The 17,693-nt window shown below is 44.0% G+C and overlaps 1 protein-coding gene across 2 annotated transcripts in view; it reads left to right on the forward strand.

Moving 5' to 3' along the window:
- The window catches only part of LOC137095129 (lethal(2) giant larvae protein homolog 1-like), a 65,207-nt gene that overhangs the window by 40,517 nt on the left and 6,997 nt on the right, over positions 1–17,693 (forward strand). For both annotated transcript variants that reach the window (XM_067461422.1, XM_067461423.1), the window contains exons 10-19: positions 1,060–1,277; positions 1,486–1,553; positions 5,064–5,217; positions 5,908–6,012; positions 6,874–7,166; positions 8,166–8,319; positions 10,143–10,296; positions 10,826–11,109; positions 13,605–13,869; positions 15,295–15,409. In XM_067461422.1, the coding sequence (XP_067317523.1) occupies positions 1,060–1,277; positions 1,486–1,553; positions 5,064–5,217; positions 5,908–6,012; positions 6,874–7,166; positions 8,166–8,319; positions 10,143–10,296; positions 10,826–11,109; positions 13,605–13,869; positions 15,295–15,409 (1,810 nt within the window). The remainder of the gene's footprint in view (positions 1–1,059; positions 1,278–1,485; positions 1,554–5,063; positions 5,218–5,907; positions 6,013–6,873; positions 7,167–8,165; positions 8,320–10,142; positions 10,297–10,825; positions 11,110–13,604; positions 13,870–15,294; positions 15,410–17,693) is intronic.

The raw sequence follows: 17,693 nt of genomic DNA on the forward strand, positions 1-17,693 counted from the left end.
TTGCCCAAAATACTCACCAAAGCCCTGTCTGATGATGATGTAGCCATATGCATCCACTCAGCATCATGGAACCCACCAAGAATTAATTAATTCATGAGTGTGTGTGTGTATATGTGTGTGTGTATATACATAAACAAACACTTTATTTATAATCAGCTATTTCTCCCCGAGGGGACTTATACCAGATTCCAACATAGATAGGCAAACATTCAATGTCTTTAATAACAGTGACACACAAATAACACAGAACAAAGACAAAGGCTTCCCCTTTCATCTCCGGCTTCTGGAGGTAATGCTCATTCTGGCCATGAGGAGGTGCTCTTTTTCCATTTCCAAGCTGAGGAGCCTGTTGTCTGTAGACAACTCACTAGTTGTGTTGCCAGCATGGTTGCATGGGCACCTTTATTAGCTTCTCGCCAAAGCGGTACATATGGATCTAATAATATAGTAGTAATAATAAAACTTTATTTGTATTCTGCCCTATCTCCCCGAGAGGACTCAGGGTGGAGTACAACATAACAACGGCAAACATTCAATGCCTTCGTAAAACAAACAAATGCTGACATAAAATCCAGAGAAACCCAGCATATGAAAATAACATTAAAATTTTTATCTGCATGTATTGTCGAAGGCTTTCATGGCTGGAATCACTCAGTTCTTGTGGGTTTTTTCGGGCTATATGGCCATGTTCTAGAGGCATTTCTCCTGACGTTTCGCCTGCATCTATGGCAAGCTTCCTCAGAGGTGAGGTCACCTCTGAGGAAGCTTGCCATAGATGCAGGCGAAACGTCAGGAGAAATGCCTCTAGAACATGACCATATAGCCGGAAAAAACCCACAAGAACTGAGTTTTTATCTGCATGTTTTGAACTGCTAGGTTGGCAGGAGCTAGGGCTAACAGTGGGGATCCTTTATATGATTTGATTGAGGAAGTGGGAGCACATAACCCTCCGAGACGTGCCCCACCTAGATGCCCACCTCGGGGTGACTGTTGCCCCCCAATGCAGCAATAACTCTATTTGATGTAATGACCGTGTTTTTTGGGTGCTGTCTCCCCCAGAATCGGACAACCCGACTGCGTTGGTGGTGCTGGTGGAGGAGGAGCTGGTGGCCATCGACCTGAGGACACCCGGCTGGCCCACCATCCCGGCCCCATACTTGGCCCCGCTCCACTCCTCCGCCATCACCTGCTCCTACCACATCTCCAACGTCCCCCTCAAGTTGTGGGAGAGGATCATCAGCGCCGGGGAGCACCAGAGCCCCCGGCTCTCGACGGCGGTGAGTCCTCAATGGAGAGTCAACACCACCCCGTTGACCTGGGTTGATGCCGTAGCCTTTTGATGGGGGACCTTTAAAGTTGTCCAATGTGTTATCACTCTGATACGGTAGTGGACCCTTGTGCCACTACAGTGGATTTGCTTCTCACACAGGTAAGCCAGGGAAGACTCGTTTGCATCACATGTGTTCCTCCATTGTGTCTTAACAGAACTGGCCCATCAACGGCGGGAGGAGCCTGGCACAAGAACCCACTCAGCGGGGGCTTCTCTTGACGGGGTGAGTCGTCACACCTTATCCTTTCTACTTTATTGGGTCGTATATCCATCTTTTTATTATTATTCCTGGACTGGTGGGGTTGGACTAAATGTCCTTTAGGGGTCCTTCCAAAACTGTTGTTTCCTTTTCCTTCCTCTCCTTCCTTCCTTTTTCTCCCTCCACGTCTTCCTCTTTTTTTCCTTTCTTTCCTTCCCTCCTTTCTTCTATGCCTCCTTTCTTTTTCTTCCCCCTTGTCTTCTTTTCTTTCTTTCATTTTCATTTCCCCTTCCCTCTTTCCCTCTTTATATTTTCTTTTTCCCCCTTTCTCTTTCCTTTCCATCCCTCCTTTCTTACATGCCTGCCTTCCTGTTTTTCTTCTGCTCTCTCTTTCTCTCCTTCCCTTCCTTGTCTTCTTTTCTTTTCCTTATACTTTCTTTCTACTCCCTTCCCCTTCCTTCTTTCCTTCCTTCGTTTCTTACTTTCCTTCTCTCTTTCTCTGTTCTTTCCCTGTTCTTTCCCTCCTTCCTTTTTCTTCTTCCATGCCTCTCTTCTTTTTCTTTTCCCTTGTATTCTTTTCTTTCTGTTTCTCTTTGTCTCCTCTCTACTTTCCTTCTTTCTCTCTTGCTTTCCTTCTTTCTTGCTCTCGCTTCCCTTCCTTGTCCTACTTTCCTTTCCTTTCTCTTCCTTTCTCTCCCTTTCCATTCTTTTCCTTTCTTTTCTCTCCTTCTTTTCCATTCTTTTCTTCCCTGCCTCCTTTCTTTTTCTTCCCCTATATCTTCTTTTATTTTCATTACCCCTTCCCTACTCCCCTTCCTTCCCTCCCTCTTCCTTCTTTCTTTCTTTCTTTCTTTCTTTACTTTTTTCCTTTCCTCCCTTTCTTTTCTTTCCTTCCTTTGTTCCCTTCCTTCTCTCCCTCCCTCTCTCTCTCTTTCCCTCCTTCCTCTTTTCTTCCATGCCTTCTTTCTTTTCCCTTGTATTTTTTCCTTTTCATTCTTTCTTTCTCCTTGTCTTCTTTCTTTCTCTCTCATTCTCTTTCCTTCTTTCTCTCTCTCTTCGTTTGCCTCCCCTTCTTCCTTTCCCTCCCGTTTGTTTGTTCGTTCCCTTTATCTTTTTTCTTCCTTTCCTTTCATTTCCATTCCTTCTTTCTTCCTTACCTGCCTTCCTTGTCTCTCCTTTCTTTTTTATACTTTCTTTCCCCTTCCTTCCTTCCTTCCTTTCCTTCTCTATCTCTCTATCTTTTCCCTCCTTCCCTTCCTCTCTTCTTCCATGCCTCCTTTCCCCCCGTTCTTTCCTTTTCTTTTACTTGTTTCTCCTTGTCTCCTCCCCTTTTTCTTTCCTTCCTTCTTTCCTTCCTTCCTTCCTTTCCTTCTCTATCTCTCTATCTTTTCCCTCCTTCCCTTCCTCTCTTCTTCCATGCCTCCTTGCCCCCCGTTCTTTCCTTTTCTTTTACTTCTGTTTCTCCTTGTCTCCTCCCCTTTTTCTTTCTTTCTTTCCTTCCTTCCTTCCTTCCTTCCTTCCTTCCTTCCTTCCTTTCCTTCTCTATCTCTCTATCTTTTCCCTCCTTCCCTTCCTCTCTTCTTCCATGCCTCCTTTCCCCCCGTTGTATTCTTTCCTTTTCTTTTACTTCTGTTTCTCCTTGTCTCCTCCCCTTTTTCTTTCTTTCCTTCCTTCCTTCCTTCCTTTCCTTCTCTATCTCTCTATCTTTTCCCTCCTTCCCTTCCTCTCTTCTTCCATGCCTCCTTTCCCCCCGTTCTTTCCTTTTCTTTTACTTCTGTTTCTCCTTGTCTCCTCCCCTTTTTCTTTCCTTCCTTCCTTCCTTCCTTCCTTCCTTCCTTCCTTCCTTCCTCTTTTCTTTCCATTCCTCATTTTCTCCATGCCTTTCTTTCTGTTTGTATCCCTTCCCTTCCCTTCCTCCTCTCCTTTCCTTTCCCTCCCTCCTTTTCATTCGATCCTTCGTTCTCTTGGCCTTCTCTCTCTTATGTTCTTGCTTTGCTCTTGACGATGCTGGAGTCACTCTTTGCCAAGGATGTAATGGGTTTTGCGTTTTCCCCGATGGAGGCCTTGGCTGCGTCCAGCGGATGTCCATTCCCTGGGGCCGAGAGGGGCGGTCCGAATGGCCAGCTGGACCCTGTCCTCCGGCCAAGGGAAGGAAGGGAGTGCCCCATTTCTGTCTTGCCTCAGCTGCAAAATCTCCGCTAGAGACATTTGCAGCCGTGGTTTGGCCGTCGCTTGAAATAATTCATAATCCCCAACTTGACCCCTGAAGACGTCATATTTACTCAAAGTAAGCGAGGCCAGACTGCCTCTGAATGCATTCTGCCAAGAAAATTTCATCTTTTGGAAACCCAACATTTTACTTTTTTTAAAGAGACAGTGTAGTCGTTTAGATGTTTCAGTCTCTTCCCATTGAGCCACACAAAACTCATTAGGCGACTTCTGAGTCACAACATCGCAGCCTCAAATGGTAAATGGGATATGTTGTTCTGCAAGGAATTTTGCCTTCTCTGCCAGAGTGCTGTTTCTCACCAAACTACAAATCCCAGGATTCCATGTGGTTGAGCCAATTACAACATTTCAGCCTCAAATGGCAAATGGGATATGTTGTTTTGCAAGGCATTTTGCCTTCTCTGCCAAAGAGTGCTGTTTCTCACCAAATTACAAATCCCAGGATCCCATGGGGTTGACCCAAAGCAGTTAAAGTGGTGCCAAACTGCATTAATCCTATAGTGCAGCAAATTGGCGTCAGCCGGGAAGCAAATGATGACTACAATTGTCTTATTTTGTAAGGTAATAATATAGTCCTTTTTATTTTTCATTATGGAAACCAACATTCCTAATAATAATAATAATAAAAATAATAATACAAAAGTTGACATGATATGAGGATTTAAAGATCGAACTGCAAAGACTGTGGTACTAGCCAGTCAAGGTGGTCCCAGTGGTGATCGGCACACTGGGTGCAGTGCCTGAAGACCTTGGCCTGCACTTAAAAACAATTGATGCTGAGAAAATTACCATCTGCCAGCTGCAAAAGGCCACCCTATTTGGATCTGCATGCATTGATTGCCGATACATCACACAGTCTTAGACATTTGGGAAGTGTCTGATGTGTGATCCAATTCAAATGCCAGCATAATGATCTTGTTTGCTGTGTACTCATCTTGTTATGTATCTAATAATCATAATCATAATCCAAATCTTGGAAGGGCACCTTGATGAAATCTGGTGCCAACTGCTTCCTTAAAAGCCTTGCTTGCCTTGCCTCTTAAAGGAACCTTTTTATTAAGTTCTTGTGGGTTTTTTCGGGCTATATGGCCATGTTCTAGAGGCATTTCTCCTGACGTTTCGCCTGCATCTATGGCAAGCATCCTCAGAGGTGAGCTCACCTCTGAGGATGCTTGCCATAGATGCAGGCGAAACGTCAGGAGAAATGCCTCTAGAACATGGCCATATAGCCCGAAAAAACCCACAAGAACCTAGTGATTCCAGCCATGAAAGCCTTCGACAACCTTTTTATTCTTTCCTCAATAGCCATGAAGATGGCACCGTCCGGTTCTGGGATGCCTCCGGGGTCTCCCTCAAACCATTATACAAACTGGGAACGGCCAGCATTTTCCAGACAGACTGCGACCACAGCGACAGCTTGAACCAGTCCTGCGAGGAGGAGTGGCCCCCGTTTCGCAAGGTAGAATCACAATGTCAGAAGGGTCCCCTAAATGCCATCCAGTCTGACCTCATTCTGCCAGGCAGGAGATATACAGTTCACTTCCTCCCGAGAGGGTTATTATTCCAAATGAGGTTTGATCAAAGCGGAAAAGAGGGGGACTAGGATTTCCCTCCATCTAGATACTAGACTCCTGTTGATGCAGCCTAGAATTGTATTGGCCTTTTTTGCCGCTGCAGTACACTGTTTGCTCATGTTTATTTTCTAATAACATGATGCAACACAATTTTTGTTCCTGGGTTATAAAATGCCATTTCCTAATTACTTCTATCATAAAAAACATGGAAAAAGTTTATTAAACTGCAAAAATTTGTCTTTGCAAAAGGGACATCATCCTGCAGCACATTTTGCTCTAGTTTTTCAATGAATCTCTCCTAGAGTCTCAACCAATTCAATATAGTTTGTGGCAGCCACAAAAACAAAGTTTCTGGAGTATAGTAACTACTTTCAAAGTAAGTACCGCACAATTAAACAGGAAATAACACTTTCAAATCAGGAACAGAAAAAAATTCGAATTGTGTTACATAGTGTGGATCCCTTTTGCATGGATTGTTATCAAAGCAGGTTTCACTCATCCTAGAGTTAGTTGCAATTGCTTCTTTCTCCTCTTTGCACAACGTGTGTCCTGATTTTTGCCCCTTTTTCTTCCAGGTCGGCTGTTTTGACCCGTACAGCGATGACCCTCGGCTGGGAATCCAGAAAATCGCATTGTGCAAATATACGGCGAAGATGGTTGTTGCTGGCACGGCAGGACAGGCAAGAGCAATAGTACACCATATCCCATCATCCCCATTGGCCTCTTCCTCCCTTTCTTCCCAGTTTGGGAGCAGGGGACAGTGAGTTTTGAAATTCAGTCTCCGAAATCCACAGCATGAAAGAGTTAAAAATGCAAATCATGAACCGTACTGCTGTGGTCAAACCACTATTCCATACTGTGAATCAATCAAGAGACATAAATAGTATATAAATACCAGAACCCCAGTATTTATGACACAATATTATTATTATTATTATTATTATTATTATTATTATTATAGTGTAATGCTGAATTGTTATTGTTATTAGAGCCCCCTGGTGCCAGAGCAGGTTAAACTGCTGAACTTGCTGACCAAAAGGTCGGTGGTTCAAATCTGGGGAGCGGGGTGAGCTCCCACTCTTAGCCCCAGCTTCAGCCCACCTAGCAGTTGGTGTAATGTGAAATTATTATGGTGTAATGCTGAATTATTATTGTTATTGTTATTAGAGTCCCCTGGTGGCCAAGCAGGTTAAACTGCTGAACTTCCTGACCAAAAGGTCGGCGGTTCAGATCTGGGGAGTGGGGAGAGCTCCTGCTCTTAGCCACAGCTTCGGCCCACCTAGCAGTTGGTGTAATGCAAAATTATTATGGTGTAATGCTGAATTATTATTGTTACTGTTACTAGAGCTACCTGGTGGTGCAGCAGGTTAAGCTGCTGAGCATGCTGACCGAAAGGTCAGCAGTTCTGATCTGGGGAGAGGGGTGAGCTCCTGCTGTTAGCTCCAGCTTCGGCCCACCCCCAAGAGGATTTAAATCCATACTACAACTGTCCTACAATATCATGATCCCTTTCCTGATGTTCCATGGGTTTCTCTCTTCAGGTGCTGGTGATGGAGCTGAACGACGAGAAGTCGGAGCACGTGGTCAACGTGGCCGTGGTGGACCTCCTGCAGGACCGCGAGGGCTTCACCTGGAAGGGCCACGACCGGCTGCCCCCCAAGAACGGCGCCCTGCCCTTCGCCCCAGGCTTCCAGCCGAGCCTCCTGGTCCAGTGCGCGCCCCCCGCTGCTGTCACCGCCGTCACCCTCCACTCCGAGTGGAACCTGGTGGCCTTTGGGACCAGCCACGGCTTCGGGCTCTACGACTACCATCGCAGGAACCCTGTCCTCGCCAGGTGGGGCCCGAACCCAAGCCTGTTAGAGTTAGTTGGGCAAAGCTAGTGTTGTCCTGAAGAGAGTGAGTAGGCCAAAGCCTGTCAGAGTCAGTGAGCCAAAGCTACTGTTGTCCTGAAGAGAGTGAGTAGGTTGAAGCCTGTTAAGGTCAGTGGGCCAAAGCTAGTCCCGTCCTGAGGAGAGGGAGTAGGCCAAAGCCTGTCAGTCAGTGGGCCAACGCTAGTGCCATCCTGAGGAGAGTGAGTAGGCCAAAGCCTGTCAGTCAGTGGGCCAACGCTAGTGCCATCCTGAGGAGAGTGAGTAGGCCAAAGCCTGTTAGAGTCAGTGGGCCAAAGCTAGTCTCGTCCTGAGGAGAGGGAGTAGGCCAAAGCTTGTTAGAGTCAGTGGGCCAAAGCTAGTGTCATCCTGAGGAGAGTGAGTAGGCTGAAGCCTGTTAGACTTAGTAGGCCAAAGCTAGTCTCGTCCTGAGGAGAGTGAGTAGGTCGAAGCCTGTTAGGGTCAGCGGGCCAAAGCTAGTGTCGTCCTGAGGAGAGTGAGTAGGCCGAAGCCTGTCAGTCAGTGGGCCAAAGGTAGTGTCGTCCTGAGGAGAGTGAGTAGGCCATAGCCTGTTAGAGTGAGTGGGCCAAAGCGAGTCTCGTCCTGAAGAGAGTGAGTAGGCGAAAGCCTGTCAGAGTCAGCGGGCCAAAGCTAGTCCTGAGGAGAGTGAGTAGGCCAAAGCCTGTTAGAGTCAGTGGGCTAAAAGCTAATCTCGTCCTGAGGAGAGTGAGTAGGCCAAAGCCTGTCAGAGTCAGTGGGCCAAAGCTAGTCTCGTCCTGAGGAGAGTGAGTAGGCTGAAGCCTGTTAGAGTCAGCAGGCCAAAGCTAGTTTCATCCTGAAGAGAGTGAGTAGGCCGAAACCTGTTAGAGTTAGTGGGCCAAAGCTAGTCTTGTCCTGGGGAGAGTGAGTAGGCTTCCAGGATCAGATGAAACCAGGTGCCTTTATTCCTCTGATTGTTCCCATAGGTGCACGTTGCATCCGAACGACTCCTTGGCCATGGAGGGGCCCCTCTCGCGGGTGAAGTCCCTGAAGAAGTCCCTGCGGCAGTCCTTCCGCCGGATCCGCAAGAGCCGAGTGTCCGGCAAGAAGCGGGTCAACACCAGCAGCCCTTCCAGCAAGGTCAGGGCGCTGCTCTCATCCCATTTCATTCGTTTTCGATTGCCTGCATCTGATAAAATAGGCATTTTCTAGGCCCTCCAGGTGACTTTATGACATGCTTTCACAAGAATATAATTACATTAATTGAGGCATCAGAAGGTTAAATGTTTTTGAATATTTACATAAAATTGTAATATAAGATAAGACTATCCAACTCTGATTAAATCATTATTCTATCCTTCTTCAATGTAAATGTGCTCACCTATTCTTCCAATAATAATAGGGTAAAATAATAAATGTAATAATAACAATAGAGTAATAATAAAGTAATAAATGTAACAATAATAGAGTGAAATAATAAATAGAATAAAATAATACATGTAATGTAATAAATGTAATAAAATAATAATAACACACTAAAATAATAAATGTAATAACAATGGAGTGAAATAATAAATGTAATAGTAATAATAAATAGAGTAAAATAATAAATAGAATAATAATAAATAGAATAAAATAATACATGTAATAATGTAATAAATGTAATAAAATAATAATAAAATAGTAAAATAATAAATGTAATAATAATAGAGTAATAATAAAGTAATAAATGTAATAATAGAGTGAGATAATAAATGTAATAGTAATAATAAATAGAGTAAAATAAATAGAATAATAATAAATAGAATAATAATAAATAGAATAAAATAATACATGTAACAATGTAATAAATGTAATAAAATAATAATAACAGTAAAATAATAAAGTAATAAATGTAATAATAATAGAGTGAGATAATAAATGCAATAGTAATAATAAATAGAGTAAAATAATAGAATAATAATAATAAATAGAATAAAATAATACATGTAATAATGTAATAAATGTAATAGAATAATAAAAAAGTAAAATAATAAATATTATAATAATAGAATAATATTAAAGTAATAAATGTAATAATAATAATAGAGTGAGATAATAAATGTAATAGTAAAAATAAATAGAAGAAAATAAATAGAATAATAATAAATAGAATAAAATACATGTAATAATGTAACAAATATAATAACATAATAATAACACAGTAAAATAATAAATGTAATAATAATAAATAGAGTAAAATGATAAATAACTTTGACTCGAGTATAAGATGAGGGGGGCTTTTCAGCCTAAAAAAGGGCTGAAAAACTCAGGATATACTCGAGTATATGCGGTAAACTGTAAACATTTCTGCACAAAAGATTAAAAAAGGCTCAAAAGGTTCAAAATGGCAGCCACAAAAGTTTCTGAGGTATAATAAATACTTTCAAATTAAATACCACACAATTGAACAGGAAATAACGCTTCCAAACCAGGCAGGAAAAAAATTCAAATTGTGTTATATACTGTTATTCATGCTATATGATATTATTCTTTTGTTTCCCACCTTTCTCCTAATAATGGGACTCAAGGTAGTCCTGCTATGACATTGTTATTATTGATGACACATGATGCTGGACCCCATGTCCTCACCATCAGTGGTACAACGGGAGCACTTCTTCCAAATGCTTAACCTATATTGGGTGGTGGGTTCGAGACACAGGGGAAGATGGAAAGGAATTAGGAAGAGAGGGGTCTAGGGATTGCATCTTGGACCTCAGACCCATTGACCAAGAAATCAGTTCCGATTCTCGAAGGCCAAGGTCCATTTTGAAGAAGGTCTTGGAAGACATTTTTTCGGTAGTAGAATAGCATTTGGCCCAGTTCTGGAGATGAAAAGAGAACCAAAGATGCCGACAAGGGGGGGGGGGTGTCTCCCATTCATAAAATTCATTTTCTTGAGTCAAGCTTTACCTTCTCTGCAGGTCCATGAGGCCAATGCCCAGTTGGCCGAACAGCCGGGGCCCCACGAGGTTGAGATGACCCCTGTCCAACGGCGGATCGAACCCCGGTCTGCTGATGACTCCCTCTCTGGAGTGGTGCGGTGCCTCTACTTCGCGGATACCTTCCTGCGAGACGGTAAGGCAGGTGGACTCCATTCTTGCCTCTGCTTGACCTTGGGTGTGGGGCACAGCGTCACTCCTGGTTAGGACCACAAGTGACCTTTTGGGTGGTCAGTGGCCACTTGGGATCGCCTTTTTGCCCTTTCGCTTTTTTCTCAGAGGGGTTTCAACTGGGACAGTAGGTTTGGAGGGAAGGTCAAGAGCATCCAGAGTCATTCAAATGGTGTTGTCAGTGCGCACAGATGATGGCCCGATTAAATTGACTTAATAGTTGTTGTTGTTATTATTATTGTGTTGTTTTGTTGCTGTTGTTGTTGTTATTATTATTTCTACCTCAATTTTCTCTCTATATTGAGACCCAAAGCAGCTTGTAACTTCAATAAATATACTTATTACATAATTGCATTGAATGTGGTTTTGTTTAGACACTGAGAGATTTAGATCCCATAGCCTTGCTTCGGAGGACCTAGAGCATCCTTTCCTCTAGGCCTCCAGGGCAGTTCTGTGGTCAACCTCTGGCTCGTTTTCCTTTCCCTGATTTATAGCTGCGCATCACGGACCCACCATGTGGGCCGGCACCAACTCTGGCTCTGTCTTCGCCTACGCCTTGGAGGTCCCCTCCCAGGAGAAGTTTGCGGAACGCTCCGCAGAAGCTGTCTTGGGCAAGGAGATCCAGCTCATGCACAGAGCACCGGTCGTGTCGATTGCGGTCCTTGATGGCCGGGGGAACCCTCTGCCGGAGCCCTACGAAGTCTCCCGGGACTTGGCCAAGGCCCCCGACATGCAGGGCAGCCATTCGGTGCTCATTGCCTCGGAAGAGCAATTCAAGGTGAGGGAGAATGACGTTAGAGGACCGTGGCTTTAAGTGCATTGTTTTATCTTCCTTGGAATAGGCTTGAAAATTGTCACCTTAGCAGACTTTGGGGAGAGCGGATGCCATCTGAACAAACCTACAGGTATCTCTTCATTCAAAGTGAAAGCAAGACATGTTGCCCTCTCTCAGAATTGGCTTCACATTTGTAATTTCCATCTCTCTGAATTGGTTTTGTGGTTGTGATCTTCCCTGTCTCTGAACTGGCTTCATGACTGTTTTTTTATATATATTTATCATGGTGGGGACGAGGGACAGGGCCTTCTCGGTGGTGGCCCCGCGACTCTGGAACTCTCTCCCACCAGAGATCAGAACCGCCCCTTCTATCCTGACTTTTAGGAAACAGGTGAAGACGTGGTTATGGAGACAGGCTTTTGATGAGTGAGACAACACCCTAAGACATGGATGGAAGATGATGTATAATTGTTTTTTAGTATGACGACTGACCACTGTAGTTTTTGGATATATTTGTTGTTTTAATGTGTTATTGTAATATGAACTATGATGTTTTTACCGATTGTATGTGTTTTTATGGTTGGAAACCGGTCTGAGTCCCTCAAAAGAGGTGAGAAGGTTGGTATATAAAACTCTGAAATAAATAAATAAATAATATCAGAAGCGAGTTGAGGGCACAGCTAACATATATTCAGAAACACAAACAAAGATTAAAAACTTGGCATTATGCTAAATGTCCTTTGACCAGAAGTTGGCCACTTGGAGTGCCTCTGGTGTCGCTGTGAGAAGGCCCTCCATTGTGCATGTGGCAGGGCTCAGGTTGCATTGTTGTAGGTGGTCTGAGGTTTGCTCTTCTCCGCACTTGCATGTCGTGGACTCCACTTTGTGGCCCCATTTCTTAAGGTTGGCTCTGCATCTCGTGGTGCCAGAGCGCAGTCTGTGCAGCACCTTCCAAGTCGCCCACTCTTCTGTGTGCCCAGGAGAGTTTCTCATCCGTTCTCAGCCACTAATAACGGTGCTGGGTTTTAACCTGCCACTTTTGGACTCTTGCTTGCTGAAGTGTTCCAGCGAGTATCTCTGCAGACCTTAGGAAGATATTTCTTGATTTAAATCATTGGTTTGCTGGCTGATAGCCAAACTGAGGATGTGCCAGAGATGTCACTGCCTTTGACCAATAGTTGGCACTTGGGGTGCCCCTGGTGTTGTTATAAAAAGGTCCTCCATTGTGCATGTGGCAGGGCTCAGGTTGCATTGTTGTAGGTGGTCTGTGGTTAACTCTTCTCTGCTCTCGCATGTCGTGGACTCCACTTTGTGGCCCCATTTCTTAAGGTTGGCTCTGCATCTCGTGGTGCGAGAGCGCACTCTGTTCAGTGCCTTCCAATTCGCTAAATCTTTGGTGTGCCCAGAAGGGAGTCTCTCATTTGGTATCAGCCATTAATTGAGGTTCTGGGTTTTAGCCTGCCACTTTTGGACTCTCGCTTGCTGAGGTGTTGCTGCAAGTGTCTCTGTAGATCTTAGAAAACTATTTATTGAATTAAGTCGTTGGCGTGTAGGCTGATACCCAAACAGAGGATGGCCGGAGATGTCACTGACTTGGTGCTTTCATTATTGGCTGCTATTTTCCGACAGATGTCAAGAGGTCCAATACCAGCTAAACAGTATAATTTCTCTAGCGGTGTTGAGCATAGACACCCTGTGATAATGCAGCATGTCTCATTAAGAGCCACATCCAGTGTTTTAACGTGATGAGATATGTTCCACACTGGGCATGCATACTCAGCAGCAGAGTAGCAAAGCACAAGGCCAGATGTCTTCACTGTGTCTAGTTGTGATCCCCAGGTTGTGCCAATCAGCTTCCGTACAATATTATTTCTAGCACCCACTTTTTGCTTGATATTCAAGCAGTGCTTCTTATAAGTCAGAGCACGGTCCAGAGTAACTTCCAGGTATTTGGGTGTGCTAGATTGCTTCCTTCCCAGGTGGTCCTCAGAGCTCGATGTCTGCATTTTAGATGGATTAGGAATCAGCTGGTTTTCCCTGTAATAGGCAGTAAGGGCACCTAAAGCTTCAGAGACTTGCAGCATGCAACTTCACGGCTCTAACTGTCCCTCTCTCTCTGAATTGGCTTCATGATTGAAGTAATGCCTCTTTCTCATCTGTCTCTACATGGTTGTGATCCTCCTTTTCTCTGATTTGGCATTATGGTTACAATAGTCCCTCTCTCTGAATTGGCTTCTGCAATCACCCTTCTTTCTCCTTTGTAATCATTCTTTTCTCCAAATTGGCTTCATGGTTGCAATCCTGCCTTTCACACAATTGACTTCATGGTTAACTCCACTGGCTTTGAGTGAACTCTCCCAACTTCCAGGACTCTGTTCTGTTCTTTGGAGGAAGAGAAACATCATGTCTTGAAAGGAGATGAATGTATTGACATCTGAAGATGGGGCTATGGTGTGACTTAATCCCTCCCCATTCCCTTATTCGTCCTTCCCTCCCAGGTGTTCACGCTGCCCAAAGTCAGTGCCAAGACTAAGTTCAAGCTGACGGCCCACGAAGGCTGCCGGGTCCGGAAGGTGGGGCTGGTGAGCTTTGCCAGCGCAGCCTGCGAGGATTATACCGAAAACGGCCTGGCCTGCCTGACCAACTTGGGAGACATCCACATCTTCACAGTGCCAGGGCTGCGGCCGCAGGTGCACTACGACTGCGTCCGGAAGGAGGACATCAGCGGGATCGCCTCCTGCGTCTTCACCAAACATGGGCAAGGTGGGTCCGTAGCGTGTGGGGGTGGACCCTTTTCTGGGCCTGGGCTCTGGATTTCTCTCCATTTTAGGAGTTCAATTGGTGAAGGCTACAGGCAATACATTAGCCTTTAGAACAGGCATAGGCACTGTTAGGAATTGTGGGCACTGCAGTCCTCAACACCTGGAGGGTGTAAAACAATACTGCTATTTATTATCTATCTATGTAGCATAGCTGGGGCCGCTGGTGGCACATCGGGTTAAGCTGCTGAACTTGCTAACCAAAAGGTTGGCGGTTCGAATCCGGGGAGCGGGGTTAGCTCCCACTGTAAGCCCCAGGTTCTGCCAACCTAGCAGTTCGAAAACATGCAAATGTGAGTAGATCAATAGGTACTGCTTTGGCAGGAAAGTAACGGGGATACCTATTTTATGTTCATCCGTCCATCATTTTTGTCTGACATCTAATATATATCTTTTTATGTGTCATATTTCCTTTTTATCTATCAGACCATCATATCTATCTACCCTATCTGTCATATCTGTCGGTCAGCTATTAATGAGCTACGGTATCTTTCTATGTATCATATCTTTTGTATCTATCTGTCTATCTATCAGGTGTATCATAAATCATGTCTAGCTGTCTGCCACCTATTTATATTCTATCATATCTTTCTATCTATTGTATTTATCTATCCATTCTGTCATTTGTTTATCTAGGTATTGTATTTAGGTATCATCTCTTAACTTACGTATCTATCCACTAGCTGTCCCCTGCCATGCATTGCTGTGACCCAGTCTCTGTACATGTGCTTTGTGTGTGTATATATATTTGTGTGTGTATATATATGTGTGTGTGTGTGTGTATATATATATGGTTTTGTGCATGCATTGAATTTTTTTTACTTTTTGGCTTTTTAAGTCTCTTCTGTGTTTTTCAGTGTTTTTTATGAGTGATGGTCACTCATTGGCCTGATGTGTGTATTGTGTCCAAATTTGGTGTCAATTCGTCCAGTGGTTTTTGAGTTATATTAATCCCACAAACATTACACTTTTATTTATATAGATTGTATTTATTTATCCATACATCCAATCTGTCTGTTGTGTCTATGTATCATCGTTACCTTTCCTATAAGCAAATGACAAGGCACTCCAGGGTGCACATATAACATACAAGTAAAAACCGTACAAAAGTATAAAACACATCACATAAAATTGTAACAACCCCCTGTCAACCCATATAGCATAAAATCAAAACAATACAATTTTAAAACAACAGTAGATAAAACTAACTGCTGTCAATTCACAGGAGCCAAGTGTATCTACCAGTTGTATCTTTCTGGCATACGAATATATCTATCTTTTCTATCTACTTATCATTTATCCATCCCATCTCTTCCCAGATTGGTGGCTTACAACAATTTGAAAAGACCTTCCATGTTTCTCTTTCCAGGCTTTTACCTGATTTCTCCCTCCGAGTTTGAGCGCTTCTCCTTGAGCACCAGGAACATCACGGAGCCGCTTTGCGTTTTGGACACGAGCCGCAGCCACGATGCCACTTGCCTTGGGTCAGTCAGGTTCCCCAAAAAGCATTTAAGAAAAGATCAATTCTAAGAAAGCCTCCTCCGTCGGCCTTTCCGCATCCGTCCGAACTCATCTGTGTTTTGACATGGCTCTCAAATCAATCAATCAGAGATTGTGGGTTATTGCCTTTTTTGAGCTGCGCTCAAAGGGTTGAATGAAAAGTAATGCCTCCACCTTCGTTACTTGGGTTTGGATAGGAATATTTTAATAAATCAAACACAGAAATAATCCCTGGAATGTGCTTTTTAACTACCACTATTCACTTTTCCACATATTCACCAGACAATTGGATACATTTCTGCCAACAATGAACAAGTTTTCTGAAACCGTCACAGAAGAAGTCAACACTCTGTTTCCACAACCCATTGTGCACAGATCTTCCGATAGCCAAGCAAAACAATGTGACCCACACGTTCTTGTGAAATGCTGATTGTGCTTGAAATTTCTGAGTGATACAACAATCGTCCTGAATCAATCTGTCAACCTTTTGCTTGTGAAACTCGGTGGTTGCTGTCACAGGACATCCAACTCTTTGTTTGTCACGCAAGTCAGATGTTTCCACCTCAACAGCTTTAAACTTACTCGCCCAACAACACACAGTGCTCCCATCAACACAATCACCATAAACAGCTTGCATTCTCTGATGAATCTCCTTTGGGGTGATGCCTTTTGCTGTCAAGAATTCAATGACTGCACGTTGCTTAAGCCCCATTGACTGACCGTCTGCGCAGGGTTCCATACTTTGCACTTTAGCAACACAACTGTTCAATGCTAAGGCTTCCTGCCAAAATGTAACTGTAGAGGAGAGTCTACTGAACAAGCCAGTACTTCAAGAGAGATATTGACAAGCTGGAATGTGTCCAGAGGAGGGCGACTAAAATGATCAAGGGTCTGGAGAATAAGCCCTATGAGGAGCGGCTTAAGGAGCTGGGCATGTTTAGCCTGAAGAAGAGAAGGCTGAGAGGAGATATGATAGCCATGTATAAATATGTGAGAGGAAGCCACAGGGAGGAGGGAGCAAGCTTGTTTTCTCCTTCCCTGGAGACTAGGACGCAGAACAATGGCTTCAAGCTACAAGAGAGGAGATTCCATCTGAACATGAGGAAGAACTTCCTGACTGTGAGAGCCGTTCAGCAGTGGAACTCTCTGCCCCGGAGTGTGGTGGAGGCTCCTTCTTTGGAGGCTTTTAAACAGAGGCTGGATAGCCATCTGTCAGGGGTGATTTGAATGCAATATTCCTGCTTCTTGGCAGAATGGGGTTGGACTGGATGGCCCATGAGGTCTCTTGAACTCTTTGATTCTATGACTCTATGATGCTATGATTCTACTTGCTGCATACCAGTACTGCCATCTGTTGAGAGTTACGAAGGTGGGGGCATTACTTTTCATTCAACCTTTGTATCTTGCTCCTCGAGTGCCCTGCTCATACATTATGTTGGGTCTTTCCATGCAGCAAACTATCTAAAGAACTTGACTGTGGCCAAATACCGCTGCCTATTTTCCAAAGCAAGGTGCAGTGTGCTCCCGTCTGAATTGCTGCATGGGAGATTTCCAGGTACCCCGTGTGATAAAAGACTCTGGCCATGTAACGAACAGGAAGTACACTGCATCTACCACATTGTACTGTCGTGCAGTTTCTATGCACAGGCCAAAGCACACATAATCAGCCCCCTACTAAGAAAATCACCAGCCAATTTTATGTGAAGTTTCTACTTAGCGACAACCTTCCCCATGTGACCTTGGCGGTTGTGGTGACTCCCAACCATACAATTATTTTCATTACTACTTCTCAACTGTAATTTTGCCACTCTTATGAAGCATAATGTAAATATCTGATATGCAGTATGTATTTTCGTTCACTGGACCAAATTTGGCACAAAGACCTGATATGCCCAAATTCGAATACTGGTGAGGTTGGGCGGGGGGATTGATTTCATCATTTGGGAGTTGTAGTTGCTGGGATTTATAGTTCACCTACAATCAAAGAGCATTCTGAACTCCACCAAAGATGGAATTGAACCAAACTTGACACACAGAACTCCCATGACCAACAGAAAATACTGGAAAGGTTTGGTGGGCATCGACCTTGAGTTTTGGAGTTGTAGTTCACCTACATCCCAAGAACACTGTGGACTCAAAACAATGATGGATCTGGACCAAACTTGGCATGAAAATCGGTATGTCCAAATGTGAACACTGGTGGAGTTTGGGGAAAATAGACTTGACATTTGGGAGTTATAGTTGGTGGGATTTATAGTTCACCTACAA

The sequence above is a fragment of the Anolis sagrei genome, chromosome Y (assembly GCF_037176765.1).
Source record: "Anolis sagrei isolate rAnoSag1 chromosome Y, rAnoSag1.mat, whole genome shotgun sequence".
NCBI lineage: Eukaryota > Metazoa > Chordata > Lepidosauria > Squamata > Dactyloidae > Anolis > Anolis sagrei.